General features: G+C 45.5%; 1 protein-coding gene across 1 annotated transcript in view; it reads left to right on the plus strand.

Moving 5' to 3' along the window:
• Window positions 1–26,889, plus strand: part of ABCD2 (ATP binding cassette subfamily D member 2) — a 65,577-nt gene extending 38,688 nt beyond the window's left edge. The window contains exons 7-10 of the mRNA XM_032803995.2: window positions 6,547–6,692; window positions 20,360–20,444; window positions 23,781–23,906; window positions 26,667–26,889. Of these exons, the coding sequence (XP_032659886.1) occupies window positions 6,547–6,692; window positions 20,360–20,444; window positions 23,781–23,906; window positions 26,667–26,877 (568 nt within the window). The 3' untranslated portion in view covers window positions 26,878–26,889. The remainder of the gene's footprint in view (window positions 1–6,546; window positions 6,693–20,359; window positions 20,445–23,780; window positions 23,907–26,666) is intronic.
• Window positions 26,890–27,205: the final 316 nt, after the last annotated feature.

The raw sequence follows: 27,205 nt of genomic DNA on the forward strand, positions 1-27,205 counted from the left end.
TTTTATTTCTGTATTGAAGCAGGTTCTCTCAGAGTATTTGGGTGGCCTGTTCCAAGATACAAGCTACTTCTCTGGTGGAGTGTCCTTGTTTGGTCAACATGGATTTGAGTGTGTTAAGGTGTATATCCCGGACTTTCTCCTTGGAGTATATTCTGTGGTATCTGAGTGCCTGGCTGTAGACAACAGATTTCTTGGTGTGTTTGAGGTGGTTACTGGATCCATGAAGGTAGGTGTGGTGATCCATGGGTTTCTTGTGTATAGTTATCTGTATGGTTCCATTGTTGAAGCTGATTATTGTGTTCAGGAAGTTGATGGTAGCGTGGGAGTGTTCCAGAAAGAGTTTAATAGACGGATGGTGCTTGTTGAAGTTGTGGTGGAAACCTATGAGGCAGTGTATGCCATCTATCCAGAGGATGAAAATATCATCAATGGTTTTGTAGGAAAATGACTAAGTAGTTTTCAACAATTCATATTCCCTGCCTCCCCTACTCCAAAAAGCTGGTGCTGAAAACAGTTTAACTTTCACTAAATGCTAGTACAGTGGTTTCAAAACTTTTTGTTGGCATAACCTCATTTTAATGAATTATTTCCTCCTGTGACCCCAGACAGCACAGAGGATGCCATTTTGAAGAGCAGTGTGACCTCGTACCTATGGTATATGTGAGGTCATGCCACATGGGGGACGCCATTTTGCTCTACAACATGGTGTTGTCCTCACAGCATGACCTTGCACCTATGGTGCATGAGAGATCATGCTGTGTGGAGGCTGCTATTTTTAAGTGATGTCCTCCATGCATTGTGAGATCACACACACTGTATGTCCAAGTGTAACCCACACACCTTCTAGGTGTGGTATTCTGTCCCAGCTAGTGGCACTGAGAACACTTAGAGAGAGAGAGATTAATGAGTCTGCTCTACAGCCTAAGCTAACAACCAGTTGGCTTTTAGCTCTTGCAGTAGAGGCTCATGTACCAAGCTCCGAGGTCCCAGGCTCAGTCCTGCCCGCCAATGACCAGGGTCTGTTGCCGTTACACAATGTCATGCTGTTCCAAGCAAACTGGCATCCTCCACACATGAGGAATTGGGATTGTGCCATACAGTTTGGAAACCATTGTGCTAGTGTAAATAGACAACACCATTTCCAGCACTTTTACAGAAAATGCAATTGAGGCCTAGGCCAATGCCACTAATACATGTAAAACTATATAGGGCCTTAGTTCTGTAAGTCCATAACTGTTAGTGTCATGAAATTCCTTCCCTTTACCCTGCAGTGGGGTCTGATCGGTGTCATATCAGTGGGTTAGACCATCCCCTACTGAAAAGACTCCCATGGGAGGAGGCAATGAAGACAGAAAAATTTTTCAAGAATAACTTCATAGCTTTCTGTAAACTTTCCTCTCAAAGGAGTGGGGCCATAGAGTTTGCCTAGGTGAGATTTGCCAGCCCCACAGATCCTGGACTCTGCAGAAAAGGGGTTGCCCACACCTCTGAGCACTGTAAAACTAACAGTAACAGCAATCTAAAGAGGCAAGAGATGTTTACGTGGAGCTCTCTGCTGCTACCCCACCTCAGTGCTCCTTTGGGCCCTTTTGCCCCTGGCACCACAGCTCTAACAGGAGCTGTACTGATTTTGGCAGATGATCAGCAGCAGCAGCTAAAAAGGACCCAGAGGGAGTTAATATAGCTTCCAGCTATAACAATTTCCTCCTGGATTTCTGTGCAGGGAACACTGTTTTGCAGCTGATTAGATTCTGTGCAGGCCCTGCCTGCACCCCAAAATATCTCATAGATCACCCACAGGGTGCATCAACAGCATCTCAGCAAGCAGAAGATGGTGATAGGCAAGAAGGGGGATATCAGCCCTCTACAAGTGCATTTGCTAGGACAATCTGGCCCAATGAATATCAATCTAATCTGTACCAGTGTCTGTAGTAAGGTAGTAAATGTTTTTGAATGGAGCCCAGGTTTGCTCCAGGAACTAGAGGCAGATGAGCTTTGCCTCAGCACTAAGGCAACCCACCAAAGAAGCTCATTACAGACAGAATAAAGGTTTAATCTGAGTACCATTGAAGTCAAAGGGTCAGATGTCTTGGGCTTTGCAAGCCTCCAGTGGCACAAAGCCTGTGGATAGTCTGCTGAGGATTCCCCAGAACAGAACTGATGCCACCTATCCTGGTCCCCCAGCAAAGAGGCCTGGCCTGCATGAACCTGTCACCAGCTGTCCCTGGCTGCTGCAGTCCTTGAGACAATGGGCAGCTAAGCAAAGAGCAGCCTTTAGGCTGGAAGCAGGATGGCTCAAAATTACATTTACTAACCTACCCCAGTGTGCACTCAAGCCAAGCTGTGCTCGATGTTATGTATTTCGTTGTCTTGGGTTTTGTTCCCATAGCAACTGAGTTAGATTATTAGGGGATAGCCTACCCTGCTTCTGCCGGTTAGGTGAGCTCTGTGTGTGTAAATAAATGGTAGTTTTGTTAGCTGTCTGCTGTCTGGCCTCAAGTGATTTCTTCCTAAACCGGCTGCCCCCAAGAATATAACAAGTGGTCGAAGCAGGGTAGGCTATCCCCTAATAATCTAACTCAGTTGCCATGGGAACAAAAACCATGACAACCAAATACACAACACTCGAGGATCTGGCCCAGTGAATGCAGGACTGGGCCTAAGCCACCTGAGTAGTATAATATGATTTGGAGCCCAGTTGTTTGGGGAATTCTAGTTAACTAACAAATGCTGTTCTTGCACTGTGCCAACAGCACCGTTATCATCGCTGTGCTTATGAGAGGAAGTATCAAGGGGCAGTAGGTTCTATATCAGCTTGTTCTTCATAAGTCACTATGGGGAGGGCGGGGGGAAGGGAATCAATATTTGCCATACAGAAAATGAGAGAAGCAACTTTCTCCAAATGGGAATTGTGTTTTGCCTCATTCCTAAGCAACAACCAGTGCAGCCAAATTCTACAGTGATGGGACTTGTATAGATGGCTATAATAAATAATTAAGGCCCTGATTCAGGAAGATACTTAAGCACATGACTAACTTTAAGTAAATGAGTAGTCCCGCTGAGGTCAAGAATACTGCCCTTGTGCTTAAACTTTGACACGTGCATAAGTACTTTCCTTAATCAGCTCCAAAAACAGAATGGGTGTTTTAAAACTATCTCAGTGAGGAATGAAAAATAAATAAGTCCTAAGAAAATACTTGTGTCCCTTCAACATGTTATGTAATTTTCCTTTAGTCTTCAAATGTTGTTGTAACAATTATATACAAAACACAAATCTGATGGTCGCATTTGTACACGTGTGGCAGGGTTATAGCTAGAAATGGACATTTGGGTGGGCCCCTGCTTATAGTGGATCAGCAGTGAATAAAGGTCTGAAATCTCAGCAAATCATTTATGTTAGAACTTAAATTTCCTCACAGTGTGTACATTTAAAATAAAGTTGGTATATGGAACCAGCTGGGCCTTCTAACAGATTTGCACCACATGACCACAACCTTTCAGTGAAATGCTGCTTGCACATAATTTGTTGTATAAGAAAGAAGATCCCACCCAAATATTGCATCACAGTAACTTTGTCATTGATTGGCCAAAGTCTGCTACATATTTTAAAAATATCATATTTGTCCAATATCTGAGCTGCTGCCTTCAGGGTGCATGGTTAAAATAAATACTTTTTTTTAAAGCATGTTAATAAATTTACTTACATTTGGCATTGCCACAGGTTCAGGTTTGAGTGGGTCTGAGTGCTAATTGGGTGGGCCATAGCTACACCCATGATATGGGGTGAGATCCTCACCCCTGCTCCAGCTCTTTTATACCAGATAAAAGTGAAGGAGCAGCATAGAAGGGCCCTGAAAGGCAGTAATCCAGGTAGGGGAGGATTCTCCCAATGTAGGCACTGCAGAGACGACTGTAAGGCGATTCGCTGAGAACCCCCTTACACGTCCAAGCTTATGGGCAGTGGTGGATTAACAAATTTGCCGCCCCTAGGCCCTCAAAAAAATGCCACCCTTCCCCCCTGCGCCAGCTCAGCTCCGCTCCCCCGCGGCAAGCCTAGGTGGGAGAAGGGGAGTCGTGGCGCACTCGGGGGCTGCGGAGGTGGAGTGGAGGTGAGCTGGGACAGGGAGCGGTTCCCTGCCGCCTCCCCCCCAGAGTTACTCCCCGCGCCCGCCGGCCCCAGCTCACCTCCGCTATTCCCCAAGCGCGCTGCTACTCGCTTCTCCTGCCTCCCAGCGCTTTCGCGCGGCAAGCCTGGGAGGGACGGGGCAGAAGAGGAGCTGCGGCGCCCGGGGGATGGCGGAGGTGAGCTTGGGCGGGAGCGGGTTCCGGCCCCCCGGCTTACTCTCGCGCCCGCAGGCCTCAGCTCATCTCTGCTCCGCTTCCTCCGAGCACGCCGCTACTCGCTTCTCCCTGCTTCCCAGCGCTTTCACGTGGCAAGCCTGGGAGGGAGGTGGAAGGAGGGAAGCGCGGCGCGCCTGGGGGAGGTGAGGACAGGGGCCTGGGATTTGGGGAAGGGGCGGAGTTGGGGAGGGGGCACGAGCAAATTTGCCGCCCCAGCAGATTTGCCACCCTATGCCTAAGCATTGTTGGCGTAGGCGGTAATACGCCGCTGCTTAAGGGGTGTGGGGGGAGTGGGAGTAGTGGTGTATCGGCAGGAGGGCCACACTCTGCCAACTCTGAGTAAAGCTATTCTAGGAGATTTTTTCCCCAACGTGATGTAATGTCACTAATTGTACTGTTCAACCCATTCACAATATCAAGCTAGCTACAGAGCAACAGCAATGAATAGCTGGAAACTTTAAACCTTTATACTTAAATAGTTTAATTATAATTAAATGTTATGTTTTTACCTTAAAGCTGCCAACACAGAATGCATTCTGCTGTAATTGTGTCAATTTTGTGAAGCCAATTTTTGAATGCATATTTTTTGCACCATTGGTCATTAAAACAGCAAAAATACTTTTTCTTTTTCACTGTGCCACTGTTCAAATGACCCATCGCCACCGTCACTTTTGTTTTGGGTTTTTGTTTTGAACTGTTAGCTAAATAGCTAATGTACTTTTTCTAGCGCTCGGTTGGGAAATGCATGAGTGTATGTGTGCGTCAATTATGATAGTACTACCACTTTATATTACGTATTGGGTCATTATGTAGCCAAGGGAAAGAAAAACACAATGAGATGACACTTATGTTTTAACAATGAATGAAATTCTGTATGAATTATGTGCATTTATTATATCAATTTTCTTAAAATAGCCTGTTAAAATCTCCCAGATTGCTTTCAGTAGTCGCCGGGAAATCGATGCCGATTCCAGTAAACTCCCAGCCAGTTGGGGAGGGTTGGCAACCTAGACCAAAGCATGCCAGAGATTCTGGGCAGCACTGGCGCCTGCCCCAAGGCCACTCCAAAGAGTCAGCACTAGCTCAGGTATTCACAGCTGTCTGAGTTATGCCTGGGGCTTGGGGGGCCAAGGGACCATGGCTCCCCCACTTTTGAAAGTGGACAGGCCTTGCCCATCTACTTTTCTCCATGGGCCCAGCTCCCTACCCGTCCTTTCCCCACAAGGCATCACCCCCCAGCCAGGCCAGAAGTTGGAGCCCAGCACTGGTAAGAGCAGCTTGGGCAGCTGTGAGGAGCCATGGACCCTCCACCTGCTCGGGGTGGGGGGACCCAAGAGAAGCCCCGGCCCATGTCCCTCTCGCCCCCCATGTCCCCTGTCCGTGGCTCCACACAGCTCCCAGACGGCTCTTACCGTGGCCTGGCTGCAGCTCTTTGGCCACTGAGGCCCCAACCCCAGGCTGAACTGGGTTGGAGTAAGAGCTGCGCGGGCAGCTGTGAGGCGCCGCAAACCCTCCACCTTCCCTGCGTGGGTGACCTGGTGAGAGAGAACATGGGCCAGGGGCTGTTCTTGGACCTCAGGGGGGAGAAGAGGCACAGAGGTGGGCCCCCTACTTTTAGGAAGAATCCATTGCCTCTGCCTGGAGCTGCTGCCTCCCATCCTCCAAAGCAGTTCAGGATAGAGAGGATGAAAAGGTGACTTTGTGACACCTTCCCCCTCTGGCCTGTGAATTCCGTGTTTCACTTCTAAGAGATGCAGCATAGAATTTCACCCATGGTAAGTTTTTATTGTAGTTTCCTTTTGGCGCGCGCGTGCACACACACACACACACACACACACTTAAACTTTTAAAATCTAAAAATATAACACATGCAAAACAGTATGCAGTACCTGATTTTTGTTTTCAAAAACATGGATTCAGACTAGGTCATGAAATAATGTTTATTCTGCTTTAACTATCATGTTGTTTTCATGCTAATGTTATGCACGTTGCTGCAGTGTAATCGGTTTTTATGTAAACAGTGTATTGTCCCCAGAGTGAGTTTAGAGAAACATACACCCACAGTGTATCTACAGATAATTACAGTTTTAGAAACAGTGTTTAAAGCATTATACCCTGCTCATAGAACATCAGCAAGATGTACTAAATAGCAGGGCAGAGAAGTGACTGGGTGTAGGTTACTAGTTTCGTTGTGTTGTTTTACAGGCCCTACATGTCCATTGGAACACTACGTGATCAAGTCATTTATCCAGACTCTGTGGATGACATGCATGAAAAAGGATACCAAGACCATGATCTGGAATGTATCCTGCACCTTGTTCATCTGTATCACATAGTTCAGAGAGAAGGAGGTAAATCCTATATTTTAGTAAATTGAACATCTCACAGGCATAGATGTTAGTGTAATATTGTGAAAATAGTGGGCCCAATTCTCCTCCTCCGCCTGTCTTAAAACATTGCAGCTCCATTGACTCCACAAGATGCTAGTGAGAGGAGAATCAAATTCATTGTCAACCATCAGTTATATCTCCTATAAGGCTTTGACCAAAGCAAGCATATTTTCAGTAGTATTTTTTACAAGCATTCCCAGACTGAACGAGTTAAAAATAACTGAACTACAGTGAGTACCCTTAAAACGATCATGTTATAACTTGCAGTATAACTTAACATGGTATTCCCAGTATTTCTCATTCTAAGAATAGGGGACACTAAATACCTCAGCGCAGTAAATGTCAAGATATTAATGTCTCCTGTTGTATCTAGGGAGTTGGAGCACTGATGTCAATGAGTTTTTTGTTCTGTTGTGTTTTCCTGTAGATTATTTTCATGGTTCTGGGCCCACCAGTCCCTTTTTTGTAGTTTGAATTGACTCCCTTAGCAGTGTGCTTTAGTAATTGATTTGTGACAGAACTACTAGCATTCAGAAAAGCAGAAGGATACCCAGGAGGAGGCTGTAGGAGGGCAGGCTGTGCAGCTATAGTTGATGCTCCTTTAGGCGGAGATACTTTAGGTGCAGTATTTCATACTCTCGGAGACCAACTATATCATTCTCACAGTACTTCATCCCCAGTGGCTCAGGCAGTAGGGCACTCTGGGCTAGTTTTGAATTCTAGTTCCTGCCTGGAGTCCATTACTCTGCTAAAAGACAAGGATATTAGTTTCTTTCTGAAAAGGATATCTTAGTGGTGACTTTCTGTGCTACTGTGGATAGTAATAGTTCCTGAGTGTAATATTAGTAATCACTTATGTCCATGTGTGTAATGATATTTTCCATACCTATCCCATTTTTCCCCAATCCTGCTCTCATATTTTTACCTAGGTTAACATTTCTCATGTGAAGAATTTAATTATTGTGTGACCTGCTGACCTAAAAGCCACGATGGTTCTGCCCTTTGGGGTTTTGGGACATTGCTCTCTTCAGATAAATATGAGAAAATAAAATCAAAGTAAATTAAATTTACTTTCATCTCCGTTCAAATTCAACATTCACCTGTGTTAATAACACACAGCATGAAACATTTACCAGAAAACTAAACCTGTTAGCCAGAGGTAGATGAAGGGTCAAAGGGCCCAATTAACTAAAATCAAGAATTAAAAATTATAACTATAATAATAAATCTCAATGTAGCTTCTGTAATGGAAGGTGGGACCAAAAACAACAGCAGTGAAAGCAGCTAAGCTGTGGCTGTTATGGGCAGCAGCAGAATGGGCCCTGGGGATGAGGTGGGGAAGAAGTAATTTCAAAATAAACCCAAAACAAAACACACAAAGAGCTGAATAGGAAGGATGGATCTGTGTTTTTCCCCTGTTTTTTCATGCTATTTTTCCACTATGAACTATTTTTCATAGTGGAAGGATGTGTTAGACATTTCTCCAAATAGCAGTGTTAGAAATATTTTAAAAAAGAAAGACATTTCATATCAAGCATCTGTGCTATAATAGCAATAGGCCATCCAATGGTGTATGTTCATAGGCTGTCAGTGCTTTCCTGAGGTCTGTGGCAAAGAACAAGGCCTTCAACCATAGAAAACTCATGCCTCCCAGTATGCAGTGGGACACTATGTGAACAGGAGGACACGTGATCGCCCCCCATGTCTCCTCTGCCCAGTGACCCCCACACACATCCTGCCCAGCCCAGGGCCACCATGCTCTCCCCACCCCATGTTACCTGACAGCTGAGTGGAGAGTGAGGAGCAGGATGGAGCCGCTTCTTCCTGAGAGAGCCTGGCTCCCCACCTGAGTCCTTCTGCCAGGGCCTGAGCGAGCAGGATCCCCCTCATCCACGCAGCATGCTTGGCCCCTGTCCCAGCAGCCAAGCCTAGGCAGGAAGTAGGCTGCCGCTGTCTCCTAACCAGGCTCTCTCAGGTAGAATTGGCTTCGTCCCGCACCCCGCCCAGTTCTGGCTGCCAGGGAGAGCAGCCAAATGTGCCAAAACGGAAAAGGGGGAGGTGCAGGGAGATAAGGACAGAGCCTCTCTCCCTCTCTGCTCCTGGCAGGCCAATCTGGGGGGCATTTGACCTCCCACATGCTCCTGGGGGCGATGCGTCATATCTGCATGCGCCAGTATGACTTGCCTGCTGCTGTGTATCTGAACACATGCAGCTAATTAGAGAGACAAGTTGGGTGAGGTAATATCCTTTTTTGGATCAAGTTCCATTGGTGAGCGAGACAAGTTTTTGATCTACACAGAGATCTTCTTCAGGTCTGGGAAGGTTACTCAGAGCCTCACAGCTAAATACAAGGTGGAACAGATTGTTTAGCATCAGTAATTAGTAATTATTTTAGGCAGTGTTTCTCAAACTGGGGTCCCTGAGGATACCCCAGGGGGTCTGCGGGCCCTGCTGATCAACTCCTCCCCCCTCTCAGCACCTCCTGCGTGCTAAAAGTCCAGCGGCACAGCAGGGCGACGGCAGGCTTCCTACCTGCCCTGGCTCCGCACTGCTCCCAGAAATAGCCGGCACGTCCTTGAGGCCCCAGGGGAGAAAGGGGGTCTCCACGCACTGCCCCCACCCTGAGCACTGTCTCTGCAGCTCCCATTGGCTGGGAACTGCAGCCAATTGAAGCTGCAGGAGCAGTGCCTGCAGGCAGGGGCAGTGCACAGAGACCCTCCTGTCCCCCCTATCTAGGAGCCACTGCCAGAGGGATGTGCAGGTTGCTTTTGGGAGCTGGAGGCCAGAGCTCTCACCCCCTCTCACACCTCAACCTCTTGCCCCACCCCAGAGCCTGCACGCCACACACAAATGCTCTTCCAGAGCTCGCACCCTACACCCGCTCCTGCACACAAATGCCCTCCCAGAGCCTGCACTCCTCACCCCCCTTCTGCACCCCAAACCCTTGTCCCAGCCAGGTGAAAGTGAGTGAGGGTGGGGGAGAGAGCAGGGGGCAGGGCCTTGGGACAGTGGCTCATTAACACTTCTGCAGTCACAGGACAAAAAACAGGGGGGACGGCTAGTGGAGTTAGATTGTTGTAATAAACTGTAACAATAAGGCAGTTACGTGCTGCACCTAAAGAACGGCCGTCGCTGATAGTAGTATGTACTACTAAGTGGAAGACCCAGACTCAAGTCTTGGTCTCTTGCTTCTGAGGCTGGAGGGCTTTCAGTCAGCCTTTTATCACTGCCTTCTATTCCTGCTCTCCTGCCTGACTTTCTAACCTCAGATTTGGATACCTGTTTTATACAAATAATTCAAATGTCAATATTATAAATTAGTCTTATTGCAGGAGTACTCAGAGGCCCCAGTCAGGGTCAGGGCCTCACTGCACAAGGTACTGCACAAACACATGATAAGAAAAATCCCTGCCCCAGAGAGTTTGCAATCTAAAAAGACAAAAGCAGACAAAGAGAGACCAGGAGCAGGTTCCAACATACCAGCAAAAAAATCAGAGCCATGATAAGACTCTCAGTTTGTTTGTTCCATTTCCCTCCTTCCTTCCTCTCTACAAGACAAACAACATACAAAGAGTGCAGGAGAAGGATGGCAGTCAAAATACATGTACTTTTATATGCATTACATACATTTTTATATGTGCATATTAATAGACCTTTGCAGGCATGTGCTGTTGGGGTCACCCCTCTCTGGGGCAGCTGGGAGCATGGCCACCTCACTACACAAATCCAGTGAGTCGGGGAATTAGCCTGGTGGGGCAGGAAAGAGTCAGGAGCTCAGGCCCTCTGGCAGGGGCTGAGCACAGAGTTTAGTGACTGGCCCAGGCCTGGATAAGGGCAGGCTGCAAGTGCCCAGTCAGGAGCTCAGGTCCTCAAACGGGCTGAGCACAGAGTTCAGTAGTAAGCCCAGGCCCTGGGTCAGGGCAGGGCAGCAAACATACAGTTCAAGAACAAAACCCCAGCTCCTGGTCCTAAGCATCTGGGCAAGGGGGAGACTGCCACCCATGAGTGGGATGGCAGGGGGACACAGGCCCACCCACTCCATCCCATCCCAGCCCAGGGCCCTGACAGCAGCAGGCAGCCTGCTGCTATGTCAGTGGGGATCCTGACCACAACACACTGACATCAGCTCTGGGTGTGCCACAGCCAGACTAGAGTCAGCTGACCCCAGGCTACTTCTAACCTCCCTCTCTAGCAGTACCTGCATCTGGTCAGCATCTTCCATGGCATCAAGCACCATGGGCTCCTCAGGGTACTCCATGAGTGGTAAGCTGGGCAGCTCCTCTGGGTCCCTTCTCACCGGTAGGCTTACTGGCTTCTCCAGCATCTGGCCTCAACAGGTATGGGCAGTCACAGACAGAAGGAGCTAGGGCACCAGCATCCAGCCTCTCCAACAGCCAGACCACTTCGGATCCCTGGGGTTGGGCTTTTATACTTCCTGTCCTGCACCTTGACCTCTGGGGTGCGGGCGCAGGCTCCAGTGGCTCCGCCCACTTTGGCATCGGAGGCGTTCGTCCCTCTCTGGGGTGGCTGGGAGCCAGGCCGCCTCACTACAACATTATATACCTTTTTAAAAATTACAAATTACTATACCCAACAGGCCCTCATGTAACCATTATTAGTTTAGCTAATTTCTAGCAAGTCCTGTGGAATATCTGTGAGCTATTTTAACAGTTTACATGTTTTTGTTATTTGTAAGAAAAGGAGCAAGATGTATATCAATAACAAACAGCATTTCTCATTATTTGTTGTTGTTCACCTTCTTGTCTTTCACATTCCACTCCCTTTGTTTCCCATCCCTTGCTGTATTATGTCTCTGTTAAGGCTGTGCCCCGAGGAGTTTACAGTTTGTCTGTATTTTAATGGTCTGTGATTGCTGGGTACACATAATAAGGTGCTGTAAGGATTTGTGCTCCACTCCCTAGAGGTAGGGTTGAGAGAACCAAATACAGCCTGGAGTAAGCAAGCCTGATTCTGATCTGACTTCTACCGGAATAATCACATTGTCTTCAGTAGAGTTATTTCAGATTTACATCAGTACAGATATAATAAAAATCTGGCCAAGCGGGTGTAACTGCTGCAGAACTTCAGTGGTGACGTGAGCTTGCACCCCTCCCGCACACAAACTCCTTCCCAGAGCCCAATTCCTACTCTCGTTATAGCCAATAGCAGAAGTTCCATTACTGCACCGGGGCTAAGATTTGGCCTAAAATGGGTCAAAGTGGGTGTAAGAGACAAAGAAAATAATTTGCCCAGATTTGACATTTAATAGATGTACTATCCAGATGTAACTTACTCTCCATGGGGGCAGAAGAAGGATGTAACAGGAAAAGCAACTAACCAGCGGGTTCAAGAAAAAGCAGGTTTTTTCCTCACCAATAAATTAATTTATGCTGATCGAATCTGAACATTCCTAAACCCAAATTCAGCTCTGATGCCAGCAGACAACTCCCAGTGTGAGGTGCATTCCCTTAGGCTAGGGGCTGAATTTGTTCACCACACCGACTTGTCAGGCTCTGGGTTCTACATGGTCAGGCCTGGTAGCTGGAGTGTTGGTCAAAGCCAGATGTGGGACTGGGGCTGGGCCAAGGGCCACTCTGAAACCAAGGCCCAGGGATAGGCTGTGGGTCAGAACTGTTGTCTGAGTCCATGGACAAACTAAATTAGGATCACAGTCAGAAAACGAGTTGAAGCCAGGCTGGAGTCAGTCAATTGGTCTGGAGGTCAGGAGGCTAAGGCAGACCTGGAGCAGGGTCAGGGCAAGACATGAACCAAGCTGAAGTAGACTGGGACAAGGCTTGGCGGCAGGAACAGGAACCAGATCAAGAGCAGGCTGGAAGCCTAGGAAGTCTGTAATATTTAGGGACCTACCAAATTGATGGCCATGAAAAACATGTCATAGACCATGAAATCTGGCCTCCCCCATGAAATCTGGCTATTGTAGGGGAAACCAGATTTCACAGAGCTAGGCGGCTGGAGACCGGCAGCTGCTGGCCAGTAGCCCAGCTCTGAAGGCAGCACAGCTACCAGCAGCAACACAGCTGTGAAGGCGGCATGGTACAGTATGTCACCCAGGTCTGAAGGAAGCAGTGCAGAAGTATGGGTGGCACTACCATGACTTTCCTACAACAGCCTTGCGACCACCCCCCTCCCAGTCCGCTTTTGGGTTGGGACCCCCACGGTTACAACACTGTGAAATTTCAGATTTAAATATGTGAAACCATGAAATTTACAATTTTTAAAATCCTAGGACCATGAAATTGACCAAAATGGACCATAAATTTGGTAGGGTCCAAGTAATACTGCAAAGCAGCAGAAAAGTTTCTGGCTAGGAGGTGCTGTTGCACAGACTGACTTGTAGCTCTGCAGGGTCAGTGAAATACCTGTATTCAGGGATAGGCTGCTGTGGCATTCTGAGTGAGGAGTCACTGCAGGCTCTGTTGGAGGAGTGAGTCCCGACAGCTGAGTGAGCTGCCCTGGCCTGACTGCAGGTTTGTCTCACATATCAGATGAGGGGCACTTACCCTTGTTCTCTAACCAGCTGATAGCCAGTTAATTTATACTGCTGCTGGATTTGGTCCAAGAGCCACAAAAAGGACACTGATAGTGTCTACTCAGCTAGGGGAACCTAATATTGTGTTTATTTATAAAGCCCATAAGGCAACTTTGTGAAGGTGCTCAGGATGCTGTCCAATAATTTTACAATAAAATAAATGAATAGAAACATAAAATATATGAGAAATAATAAATAAAGCCACCTTTAGCATTTGATGCTGAAAAGACATGGCCAGTAATCTAGAGTAAAGAGTTTTAAAAAAAAAAAAAGTAAATATGGATCTGTAGAGCTTTAATTCCCCATCCTGGGTCAAAATGTGTACATATATAGCAACTGTCAGTAGCACTGCAGCTTGGGGCACACTGATCAGTTTATTACATTATAAAATCCCCAGACATCTGTTGTAACCTGCCTAGTACTTGCTCAGTTTTGCCGGTTCAGGGACTGATGAACTGCTAAGCAAGTGGAACTAGTTCATGACTTTGCAGCATTATTATTTTGCATTACGGTATCTCCAGGAGCCTTGTCAGGACTTGGTTCCCGCAGGCCTCGAAACTATATAGACGCACAGCCAGACAGACCTGGAGTATGTGCCAAAGACTTCACAGTCTGATAAGTATAGTTCTATTTATGCTTTTGTCAATGAAGCTACACCACCCCTGATCCTCAATTTGCCTATTTTTCTGTGTTTCAAAAGAGCATGTGACTGTCTTGTGATCATTTTGTGGTAGCAGGGTGCCACTCTTTCCATGTTGACGGGACATATGGGATATACTTTACTGCAGCCCCAAATATGCTCAGAACAAATGCCTACTTTTTGATATTGAAAGTGAGAGAGGACGATCCAGGAGCCTGTACAAGGAACTGAATTGGTGTTGCAATCAAATTTAGAGTAGTTTTGACAAGAGTTTCCACTTATGATACTCTGGCCAAGAGCATCCAGGCTGTTAAATGTGTGCTATTCTGATAGTCTGATTATTTTTTTTGCTTGTTCGCTTTGTTACATATATTCTGTCATGTGACTAAACTAACCTTTTAACTGTGAAATGTCTCTAAATCCATTCTGAAATCCCACAGTTCTCCTTTCACAAACAACTTTGGGGAGACTTTTTCCTCCCATTTGTAAAATAAATATATATATATGATATTCAATATTTTTTACCCCTGTGTTGTGCAATCAGAGATGAAGGGGAAGTGTAAGGATCTGGTCCTTAACCTCTCTACCTTAGTTTCCTCATCTGTAAAATGGGGATAATAATCACCTGTGTCACTGGGTGTTGTGAACTTTACTGAAGTCTCCAGAGCACTGAGATACTTTGCTAAAAGGTGCTCTGTAAGTGCAAAGGATTTATCCACGTGCAATTGCTATTGCAGATATAAACTGTGAAGCTGGTTTATTGCAAGCTACACTACTAACTGTTCAGAGGAAGAGATCAGAGCATTAGAAAGTAGCATTAATTTTAAATTTAGCCAACAGGTAACATTTGTATTATGTTCCTTCCCTAACCATTATTAAGTCCTTATGTTTCTAAGTCTCATGGAGGGGATGGATGAGGAAGGTATTAGAGGGAATAGGGCAGCGGAAACAAACAAAAATGTTAGAATACGGTTAAAGTATAAGTTAAAGCAGATGCAAATCTGGCAATTTTGCCTTGATAAATGGAGGTCATATCTTCTTTTGGAGAGGACCATAGGAGGAGTTTAGTAAACAGGTCATGTTCCCTCCATTTTCCAGCAACCTTTCCTCTTTTTTGCCTTCCACCACTCTTGTACCATATCTGGTACAGGCTGTAGGTGGGCACAGTTCCCACTCTTAGTACATGCGCACACACAAACCATTTTGGATCCAGAACATCCATCCCAATACATCCCTGGGATTTCCTTTTTTATTAATGTAAAATAAAAAGAGAATATAAGCATCAGCCTCAGTTACTTCCCAAGTTTAGTTGTTTGCATGGCTACTACTCTCTGTCCCTACCCTGGTTCCCCTTGTCTTAAAGAGACACACCAAAACTTCAGTTCCCCTTGGCTGGAGCTCACCAGACCTATGGCATCTGTCTGCTGGGCTGAGTCTGCAGAATAGCACTCCGTCTCAGTGCTGTGCTGGGTTGTAGCACCTGGAACACCCTGTCACAAAGAGCCACACATTCAATTATCACCAGTGGCAGAATTCACCCAAATGGTAACTTGAGAGGGAGACAATTAAGCAACATTCTTTAAAGGAAATCAGCTGATAGGAAACAATATAACTCAGCATATACTGAGAGCCAGACGGATCCTCCAGATTTGAGTCAAATGTAATTCTAAGGAATAATAGAACCGGACTGAAAAAGTTGTATTTCTCTGTCATTTGCGTGCATGTACATATATGAATTACGTCCTTGTGTTACTATATATTTTACAATCAGGTAGACAGAAAATTCTAGGAATTCAGCTTCCGGCATTACTGATTTCCATTTTCACTTAGCTTGACCTCCCATCAGGAGACTTACTGAGGCTTCTTAAATTACAAAGGCACAGCTCTGGTGGGCCCTGGCACAATTCCAGCAATGCCATTGTGTAGCCAAAAGCCTAGAGCACCCTTGCAAAACCCTGCCTGCACTTTTCTAACCATAGACCAAAGCCAAGAAATGACACAGTCTAACTTGATTACTTGACCTTGTTTACGGTGTTATCTGGCAATTGTTCATTTTGGATCAGGCAGCGGAAGCAGCAAAAGGTCTTTGTCACTCACTCACTCACTCATGCCTGTCACCCCAATCGGGGTATGGGCCGCCAACCACAGATCTCCAGAGTCCTCTATCCTGGGCCATTCGCTCTAGCTGGTTCCAGGTATAGCCCATTTTTTTGCTATCAGCCTGAAGGTCGCGTCGCCAGGTGTTTCTTGGACGGCCTCTTTTCCGCTTGCCTTGGGGGTTCCACCGCAGTGCCTGTCTGGTGATGTTAGTTGGCTGCTTGCGTAGTGTATGTCCTATCCAACCCCACCTTCTCCTTCTGATTTCTTCCTCTGCTGGGAGTTGACGGGTCCTCTCCAAGAGGTGGATGTTACTGATGGTGTCTGGCCAGCGGATCTGGAGAATCCTTCTGAGGCAGCTATTAATGAAGGTCTGGATCTTCCTGGTGGTTGTTTTGGTTGTCCTCCAGGTTTCAGCTCCATACAGTAGGACTGATTTCACATTGGAGTTGAACAGTCGAATTTTTATTGCCAAAGACAGCTCTCTGGAGCTCCAGATGTTCTTGAGCTGTAAGAAGGCTGCTCTTGCCTTACCAATCCTTACTTTGATGTCTGCGTCTGTGCCACCCTGCTGGTCGATGATGCTACCTAGGTAGGTGAAGGACTGCACTTCTTCCAAGGGGCTTCCATTCAGTGTGACTGGGTCGTTGCTGATGGAATTAATCCTAAGGATCTTGGTCTTGTCCTTGTGAATGTTGAGGCCAACCTGTGATGACGTGGCTGCCACAGTGTTGGTCTTCTCTTGCATCTGCTCTTTACTGTGCGAAAGGAGTGCAAGATCGTCAGCAAAGTCCAGGTCATCAAGCTGGGTCCACAACGTCCACTGGATTCCGTTCCTACGCTCGTAAGTGGATGTCTTCATAATCCAATCGATGACGAGGAGAAAGAGAAGTGGTGACAACAAGCATCCTTGTCTGACTCCAGTTCGCACCTGGAAGCTGTTAGTGAGCTGCCCTCCATGGATCACTCTACAGTGTATACCATCATATGAGTTCTTGATCAGGTTGACCACCTTTGCTGGAATGCCGTAGTGCCGAAGGAGCTTCCAGAGGGTCTCTCGATCCACGCTATCGAACGCTTTCTCATAGTCAACAAAGTTGATGTACAACGAGGAGTTCCACTCCACAGACTGCTCGACTATGATGCGAAGCGTTGCTATCTGGTCCGTGCATGATCTGTTCAGCCGGAAACCTGCCTGTTCATCTCGTAGCTGTGGATCGACGGCATCCTTCATTCTCTCTAAGAGAACTCGGTTGAAGACCTTCCCTGGCACCGACAGGAGTGTGATTCCTCTATAATTGGCACAGTTGCTAAGGTCTCCTTTCTTGGGGATTTTGATGAGATATCCCTCTTTCCAGTCTGCCGGAATCACTTCTTCTTCCCATATCTTCTCAAAGAGGGGGTACAGCATTTCCACTGAAGCATCCAGGTCTGCTTTCAGGGCCTCTGCTGGGATGTCATCAGGTCCAGCCGCCTTCCTGTTCTTCATCATGGTGATGGCTTTTCTGATCTCATCTCTGGTTGGTTTATCGCAATTAATTGGGAGGTCCTCGTTGGCTGGGTTAATGTCTGGTGGATTTGGTGGTGCTGGTCTGTTCAGGAGTTCCTCAAAGTGCTCCGCCCATCTGTTCCTCTGTTGTTCTATTCCTGTTATAGACTTTCCCTGCTTGTCTTTAACGGGACGTTCTGGCTTGCTGAACTTTCCAGACAGTCGCTTGATAGTATCATACAGTTGTTTCATGTTACCGCTGTATGCTGCCTGCTCCGCTTCTGCTGCCAGTTCATCCACATACTCTCTCTTGTCCTTCCTAATATTCCTCTTCACTGCTCTGTGGGCTTCAGCATACTCTTTTTGAGCTTTGGCCTTTGCAGCTCTAGTCCTGCTGTTGTTGACTGCTGCCTTCTTCTTCTTTCTGTCTTCTATCTTGGTCAAGGTCTCTGCTGTGATCCACTCTTTCTGCTGGTGTTTCTTAATTCCAAGCACTTCCTGGCATACTGACCTAAGTGTCTCTCTCACTTTCTGCCATCTGTTTAGTACACTGTCTTCCTCTTCCTCAGACCGATCCTGTAATACTGAAAACTTATTCTTCAGCATCAGTCCAAAATCTTCCTTGGTCTTACGGTCCTTCAGAAGGCTGACGTTGTACTTCACTCTTCTGTCTGACGTATCTATCCAGCTCTGCTTCAGCTTCAGCTTCAATCTAGCCACCACTAAGTGATGGTCGGACGCCGCGTCTGCTCCTCTTCTAACTCTAATGTCCTGCAAGGATCTTCTGAACTTCTTGCTAATGCAGACATGGTCGATCTGATTTTCTGTCGTGCCTGCTGGTGATACCCAGGTACTCTTGTGGATCCGCTTGTGAGGAAAGATGCTACCTCCTATGACCAGGTTGTTAAGTGCACACAGATCCACAAATCTCTCTCCATTCTCACTCATCTCTCCCAGAGCGTGGGTCCCCATGACTTGTTCGTATCCTGTGTTGTCAGGTCCAATTTTGGCATTAAAGTCTCCCATAAGGATGATGATGTCTTTGTCTGGGAGAATCTCTAATATTTTCTGGAGTCTGTTGTAAAAATAATCTTTGTCCTCCTCTTCGCTGTCATTAGTTGGAGCGTAGCACTGAACAACATTCATCTTAGTCCTCTTCATTTTAGTTCTGAAGGATGCTGTGATGATCCTGGGACCATGTGCCTCCCAACCAATCAGTGCTCTCTGTGCCTGCTTGGACAACATGAAGCCTACTCCCTGTGTGTGGGGTGCGTCGCTCTCTTCATGTCCTGAATACAGCAACAGCTCTCCTGTCAACAGTCGTCTCTGTCCAGCTTGCGTCCATCTTGTTTCGCTAATGCCTAATAGGGTCAGGTTGTTGCTCCTCATCTCTGCTGCAACCTGCGCCGTCTTTCCTGACTCGTACATGGTCCTCACGTTCCATGTGCCTATGGTAATCCTCCTGGTTGCAAGAAGGGTAATCAGCTTAGTGGCTTCCTCACGGCTTTCACCACCCAGCGTCATGCATCTTCGAGTTGAAGACCCTTCTTTTTCCAGGGTAAAAGTCTCTGTTGTCTCTGTTGTTGGCGTTTCTGTAGCAGGTTGATTTTTTACGGGGTGGAGTTGCTAGCCCCACGCCCAACCCTCCTCCTTTATCCTGACTTGGGACAGGCAGATGGCCCCAAAGGACCTCTCTGGTGGAGTTAAAGGTCTTTGTGGGTCTCCTTATTCCTCTCGTTTCAGTGTTGTTGGGCTGATCTGGAAATATATCCTCCTCTTCCACCCCCTCTCCTGCCTGTCAGACAGTCTGTCTCTCTCCTCTGTAAATGATTGATTGGGAGAAATGTGCTTACCCTAGTTTCTCCCTTTTAAAAAATAATTTCTTGTTTTGCACTGTTCTATCAAGCTTAATTTTATTAAAATCTTAATTTTAATAAGGTAGCCTGCATAATGTCAGGAGTATGCCATAATGCTGACATAAACACAACTCCACAGTAATAAGAATAGAAAATAAAATGCATTCAAATAGTGTTTGGGTTTTTTTTACTGATTTTTCTATGAGGAAGAGATGGTAAAAGAAAGATTTATGGGAAAATTTAACTATATAAACAGTGTCAAATTTTATAGAGATTGTAGGGTCACTTTTTTATTAAAGGGGTGGAGAGGTTTGCATGCAAAAAAAAAATCTGTGTGTGCATGCACTTGTGCTGCACAGGTACCCAGTTTGTGTTAGGTGCCCATTTGTGCATGCAGTCTGCATTCACAGTTACAGAGGCATGTGTGTGTGATATTTCTAACCGAGTCACCAAAAATCTGAGCAGACATCATTCTTACCTGCAATAGCAAGGGAGTCACTCTGTAACTGTTATGGTTTCATATTTTGACTCACTGAATTCTCTTTTATTTTCTTAAATTTCCTTTCTCTTTATCCTGTAGGTTGATTTTTTTTTTAATTCCTATTTAACTTTTAAGGAAGTGTCGCATACTCTCCCATGAGATAAATATGCCATGAAAAAAACACAAATAGATTTACACAGCTGAAGGCATACACTTGTCAAAGAGGTGACATGTAAAAATTTCAGAAGTGCATAAGTGACTTAGGAGCCAAATCCCATTTTCAAAATTGAAGTGGGATTTAGGAGCCTATTTCAGTTGAGACTCTATGGGATTTAGGATCATAAATCTTAGGCACTTTGGAAAATTTTACCCAGCGCCTTGATCTACCTCCTCTACCACACCACTGGGAATTTTATTTCTGCTTTGAATTGAGGATTGCAGACATGCGAGACTTCATTTTCTGTGGTTTCCTGTTTTGTACATTATAGTTCCATTTTGTTTGTATCTTTTTGAAGGCTGGGATGCTGTGATGGATTGGAAAGATGTCTTATCAGGAGGAGAAAAGCAGAGGATGGGCATGGCTCGCATGTTTTATCATAAGTAAGTCTATTCACTTGCTTTTCAGGCAGCCAAGCTTTGGAGGCTTGCGATAATGGTTTGAGCAGTGATAGTCTTTATACCCCCACACAACACTGCTCTGCAGTTGCACAGGAAAAGAGACTTCACAGTTTATAAAAGGTGCGTGTATGAGATCAGCTTTTTAGTTTGGGTGATGCTTCTTGTTTCTGCTTTGATTTGTCACTAAAAGCATTGCGTTTTCCAGACATTACTCTCCTTAGCATCTTGAACAAAAATGATCACATTGGGGCAGTCCTAGAAATATCGTGGGAAATAACGTCATATAGGGGAGGTGAGTTTGAGACCTATCCTTTGGACCTTTACTCTTGGGCCACCTGAGGCTGGAAACTCTGCAAAGCAACACACTTAGCACCTGGAGGGATAGAAGCATCTTGAGTTGCTCTTTAGTTACCTCCTGATATATTAACACTGCTGAGTAATGCAAGGTCAGCCCTGCCCCCAGAAGCTCCACCACCATGCACCAAGCAAGATCAGGAAGCAAAAGCCATTTAACACTTGTAGTGCCTAGAGGCTAGACAGGTCTGGGCCTCATTGTGCTAGGTGCTGGGCACACATATACCACATAACAGTCCCAGCATGGGATTCAAATCTAGATTCCCTGCTGGGTATTTTATCTAATAAGAACATAAAAATGGCCATACTGGGTCAGATCAGTGGTCCATATAGTCCAGTTCCTTCTCTCTGATAGAGGCCAGTGCCAGATGCTTCAAAGGGAATGAGCACAAAAGAGTGGTTGTGAATGATCCATCCCTTCTCATCCAGTCCCAGCTTTTGATAGTTGGAAGTTCAGGGACAGCGGAGCATGGGGTTGCTATTAGCCAAGATGGACCTATCCTCCACGGATTTATATCATTCTTTTTTGAGCCCAGTTATACCTTTGGCCTTCACAACATCCCACGGTAATGAGTTCCACAGGCTGAATGTGTGTTGTGAGAAGAAGCCTTTCCTTTTGTTTGTTTTAAACCTGCTGCCTGATAATTTAATCAGGTGACCCCTACTTCCCTTTTGTGAAGGGGTAATTAACACTTTCCTATCCACTTTCTCCACACCATTCATGATTTTATAGACTTCTGTCATCTCTTTTCTAATCTGAACAATCTCAGTCTTTTTAATCTCTCCTCGTGGAAGTTTTTCCATACCCCTAGTCATTTTGCTTACCCTTCTCTGCACCTTTTCCAATTCTAGTATATCTTTTTTAAGACGGGTCGACCCAGATCTGCACGCATTTTTCCAAATGTGGGCATACCATGCATTTATGTACCGGTAGTATGATATTTACTGTCTTCTTATCTGTCCCTTTCCTAATGGTTCCTAACATTCTGTTTGTTTTTTTGAGTGCTATTGCACATTGAGCTAGGGTGACCAGATGTCCCAATTTTATAGGGACAGTCCTGATATTTGGGGCTTTTCATTCTTGCTGTCTGGTCACCCTACATTGAGCAGATGTTTTTAGAGAACTATTGATGATGCCAAGATCTCTTTGAGTGGCAACAGCTAATTTAGACCACATCATTTTGTATAGTTGGGATTATTTTTTCCAATGTGCATTACTGTGCATTTATCAACACTGAATTTCATCTGCTATTTTGTCAACCAGTGGATACTGGGTTTAGTGAGATCCCTTTGTGACTCTTCACAGTCAGCTTTGGACTTAACTATCTTGAGTAATTTTGTATCATCTGCAAATTTTGCCACTTCACTGTTCACCCTCTTTTCCAGATCATTTATGAATATGTTGAACAGCACAGGTTCCAGTACAGATCCTTGAGCTACCCCGCTATTTACCTTTCTCCATTGTGAAAACTGACCATTTATTCCTACCCTCTGTTTCCCATCTTTTAACCAGTTACTGATCCATGAGAGGACTTTCCCTCTTATCCCATAACAACTTACTTCGCTTAAGAGCCTTTGACATGGGACTTTGTCATAGGCTTTCTGAAAGTATAAGTACACTATATTAGCTGGATCACCCATGACCACATGTTTGTTTGACTCCTTCAGAGAATTCTGACAGATTGGTGAGACATGTTTTCCCTTTACACAAGCTGTGTTGACTCTTCCCCAACATATGTTCATCTCTGTTTCTGATGATTTTGTTCGATGGTAGTCTGTCTATTCCGTTCCAAAGCCAGTAGTGTAGTAGTTCTAGGGCAGTGGTTCCCAAACTTTTCAGCGTGATGCCCCCTTTTTAATTTTCGAGAAACCCTCATGCCCCCCACCTCTTCTTTACCATCATCCAACTCCTCCGATCTTTGCCCCCTGACTGCCCTCTCCCGGGTCCCCTCATCCAACCCCCCCTGCTCCTTGTCCCCTGACTGCCCCCACCCCCTGACAGGCCTCCCGGACTCCCACACCTATCCAACCCCCGTGCTCCCTGTCTCCTGACTGCCCCCACCAGAATCTCCACCCTATCCAACCTCTCCCTGTCCCCTGACTGCCCCCCAGGACCTCCTGCACCTTATTTAGTCCCTCACTCCCTGCCCTCTTACCAGGCCGCTCAGAGCAGCAGGACTGGCTTATTGGAAAGTCTGGGAGGTGGGTGGGCGCAAGCTGTGCTGCCCGCGCAGCAGCATGGCTGTGGGGGAGGGAGGAGGGGAGGGGACAGGGGTTACTCTCTCCGGCCAGGAGCTCAAGGGCCAGGCAGCCTCATGCCCCCCCTTGGAATTTCTTCATGTCCCCGCCAGGGGCGCGTGCCCCCAGTTTGGGAACCAATGTTCTCGGGTATAAGCCTCAACATGTGTAATTTAATGTCAACCTATTTTGAGTAGCTGCCCACTATATTCTTTAGTCAGCCAGAGTGGCTGCCTTTAAGCAGCGTAATGCATTCCCTTCCCTTGGGTGCTGTATTCTTCCACTGTGGCCTGGGGCGTAAGAGCGTGTGATCTGGGATTGAGCAGTGCAGTGCATTAGCACTGATCCACCAAGCTGGGCTCCTAGGTTAGGGTTTTTAATGTATTTTTATTGGTACTTTGGAACATCTAATGATATTGTACAGCATTTGCAAACTTCTCACTAATTTGTTGTGTGTAGAGTGAAGCCTCTACTCTACCCCCACGCACTAGTGGGTTATAATTAAAAGACCAAGGTGGTTTTACCTGAGTAAGTGTTTGAGGAGTGGGGCCATTGTGCTGTTGCATACCAGCTTACAGTATTAGATGTGTCACAGTGGTCTCTGAAAACCGGTTATCTTACCCACCAACAAGCATCATCTCTGTTCTTTAAATTAAACGTATCTATAGTGTATAGGAATGCTGTGCAAAAACGAAATGAGCGACCTGTTTTCTTTTCTTTTGAAAGACCAAAATACGCATTGTTGGATGAATGTACAAGTGCTGTAAGCATTGATGTTGAAGGAAAGATCTTCCAAGCTGCAAAAGGTTCTGGGATATCCTTGCTTTCTATCACACACAGACCTTCTCTATGGTGAGTATATGCAAGTACTTACAACGGGGGGTTATTTTTTAGCCTTCTACCAGATGATAGACTCGCTTTTCTTCTGTGCTCCAGTACACTTGTTAAATCAATATCTACACTCCTTTTAAGATAACTTGACTACAATAATAGACATGTAAATGCATTTAGCATTGATTTTCTCCCTTTTATGTACACCTATTTATTTCCTTTTTTAATGCAATTGAATTTTTCACTCTTAATAGCAACATACAGATAGCTAAAGAGCCAATTAATTAATACATCATGTCACAGCTGCAGCAAATATCACCATATTATTCTGTAAACACTAAGGGAAAAAATAAATGGAATGGCTACTTCTCAGTTGGGTTGCCCATTGCTTGGAAGAAGAAGATGGCCAATATGTCACCAAGATAATCTCCTTTGTCTTTCACAAGGAGGAACAGACTCATCATTTTTAGTGTGAATTATGCATTCTAATCCTGCAATTTTTTTTACCTCTCAGTGCACCCCCAGGCAGAAAAGTTTTATATTTCATGTTTACAAATCAGGTTGTTTATACAAAGAAAAATATCAGGACAGTGAGAGAGACCTTTCTAAATTAGGCAGTAACAACTATAAAAGATCCCAGCATAGGCAATATTTTTAAAGAGCATATTGAGTAGTCGGATACTTAGAAATGTTCAGTGCAAAGAAAGCAAAAAAGCACAAATCTGTTGTTACTAAATGGGAACCATTAGTTCTCAAGTCCAAGTTCTCCACTGCCACCTTCTTTTTTATCCTGTGACGAAAGGTCTTGTGCCAGCTTGACCTCACAGTTGAAATATGCTGTATTACTGTCCTATTCCCTTAGCTTCTCTGAGAAAAGGATTGCTTCCACCGTATTCCTCCTTAGTTAATGAGACTAGTCACAGAGCAGAAAGTAAAGTACACTCTGTATTGTGCAGGTGGAGGTGATGTTCTTGGTCTTGAATGGGAAGAAGGAAGTACCAAATTCTGAGATTTAGACTTAAAACTTCTTCAACTCAGCTTTTCTTCCCTGGTTATTGCAGTGCAGAGACAGAAGATCAGATTATGAACTGTTCTCTTCTCCTCAAGGACAACACTGGGCAATATCGGTTATTTTATGTTTCATGCAGCAGATTGGCTGCTCTCCCAGACAGCATTAATCAGCCATCTCAGACTATTTTCTTCTCAGCACAGTGGCTTCTTTCTAATTTATGTGACTTTTGGGAGTGGGTGTAAGAAGATTGGTTAAGCAATCTGTGCTATACAGAACAATGCATGTGACGTGGTCATTATAATGATTCAATTATATCTCATCTGCTAATTATGTCATAAACTGTGGAAGTTTATTAATTTATCACATCTCCTTTATGGAATTACATGCCTTTGAAAATCACCACTTTGTGATATAGTTCAACATCAATAAACTTCACTATCAATTATGCAGCTCATAACAGCACATCTGCTGGAATTCCCTTCCCCCGTGTTCTTTTAAGTGTCTGTGTGTGTGTCTTGAAAAAGTCCATGTGCATATCTTGTAATATTTCTTTGAGCACACACCCTGCTCTTGATTGAAAGATCTGTGACACCTGTGCAGGGTTGTTTTTTTGCTTGCCAGTCAGTGGCAAGTGGAGGACTGCAAGTGTTTGGACAAGCAAAGCTTACAGTCAGGGCTTGAAATTCAGGAAAACTGACATGTAATATAAAATAAATACAGTCATACCAATAGCATTCTGCTGCACCCCCTCCTGCAAAATATCAGGACCTGTGGACTTTCTAGTAGGAAGGTATAATATCACATAGAAAGTAACATAAATAAAATTAAATGGTCTATATGCTCCGTCCGTTCTATGGAGTGGAAGGGGCCATTTTATATAAATGGGGGATAGGGCTTGTATAGAGGCCCCATAACTGTGGAGTTGTGTGATGACAGTTGTGATGTGCTTGTGTGAAGGGGACTCCCTGCAGCATGAGGCATTCTGCTCAGGTAAGCGCCCCTGGAGAGCAGCTGCTCATTCTCTTCAGATGGGTGGGCAGGAGAGAAGGATTTTCCTTGGCTGATTGCGGAGGTATAGAGGTCTCGGCTGCTTTGGTGAGTGCAGCCAGAAAAGGGGGCTCGCTGCTGCCATTCCCCTCTGGACAGAGAGCCCCAGATGCTGCTGCTGTTACAGTGTCTGAAGAAACTGGACTTTGCCTGGCAGCTGAAGGGGGGTGCAGCCTTAGCCGCCACTGCCATTCTTCGTTGGGCAGCCAAGAAGTAGGGGACAACCATCTCCACCCCCTGAGGCAGAAGGCCCTAAGGTGGCACCCCCAATAACCCAGCTAAGTGCACCCGCCAGCACCACCTCAGCAGGGAGTTTTGAGAGGGTGGGGGGCTCAATTGCTGCAAACCGTGGCTTGTCTTTGTCTACACTCAGGAGTCAGCACCAGTGCAGCTACATAGACTGCTGGCCAGCAACTGCTGAACCCCTGTGTAGGGAAGGCCGTAGGGTAAGTTCCAGTGACTTTCAATGAGACGTAGGCAACAAAGTGCTGAAGTCTCTTTTTGAAAATGGGACTTAGGCTTCCAAGTCTTTTAAAAGCTTTACCCAGTGACTCTAAAAACGGCCTGTTCTGAGCCATGGTGGTAGTGCAGTGTGAAGATGTTTTATACAAAAAAGTGCCTTGCTCAAAGTCTGCCTTACGGCACTTAACACCCAGGAATCTCAAACCTTACTTACAAAAATGTCCCCAAAGCCATTACTAATATTTTAAATTCTTCTGCAGGAAGTACCATACTCACTTGTTGCAGTTTGATGGAGAAGGAGGCTGGCGTTTTGAACAATTGGACACTGCAATCCGCTTATCACTCAGTGAGGAAAAACAAAGACTAGAATCCCAGCTTGCCGGAATTCCTGAAATGCAGCAGAGACTGAATGAACTTTGCAAAATTTTGGGAGAAGATTCAGTGCTTAAAACAATGGATAAAGAGGAATAAATATCTTAATTTATGTTTGATATTTTTAATTTTTTTATTTTAGTTCAAAGCTTTATGAATTTAACGACACTTGTTTGCATGCTTTGTGGTAGACTTAGAGCACAGAGAAATGTAATCAGCAAAAAATAGTGCTTTATAAGATTTTAGCATTTTGGTATTAAGGAAGAAAATAGTTTGAACCCTGAAAAGTAGATCAGCAAATGCGCTGTGTACAAGATTAGTCATGAGAGCTTACAGTAATTCCTAGTGAAAGCCCAATTCACTGCACAAAGTTACCGGCAGTTAGATTTGCTTGGTGAATTCTTGCTTGGGAGTTGACGGGCAGAAT

Source organism: Chelonoidis abingdonii, chromosome 1 (genome assembly GCF_003597395.2).
Source record: "Chelonoidis abingdonii isolate Lonesome George chromosome 1, CheloAbing_2.0, whole genome shotgun sequence".
In the NCBI taxonomy this organism is placed as follows: Eukaryota; Metazoa; Chordata; order Testudines; family Testudinidae; genus Chelonoidis; species Chelonoidis abingdonii.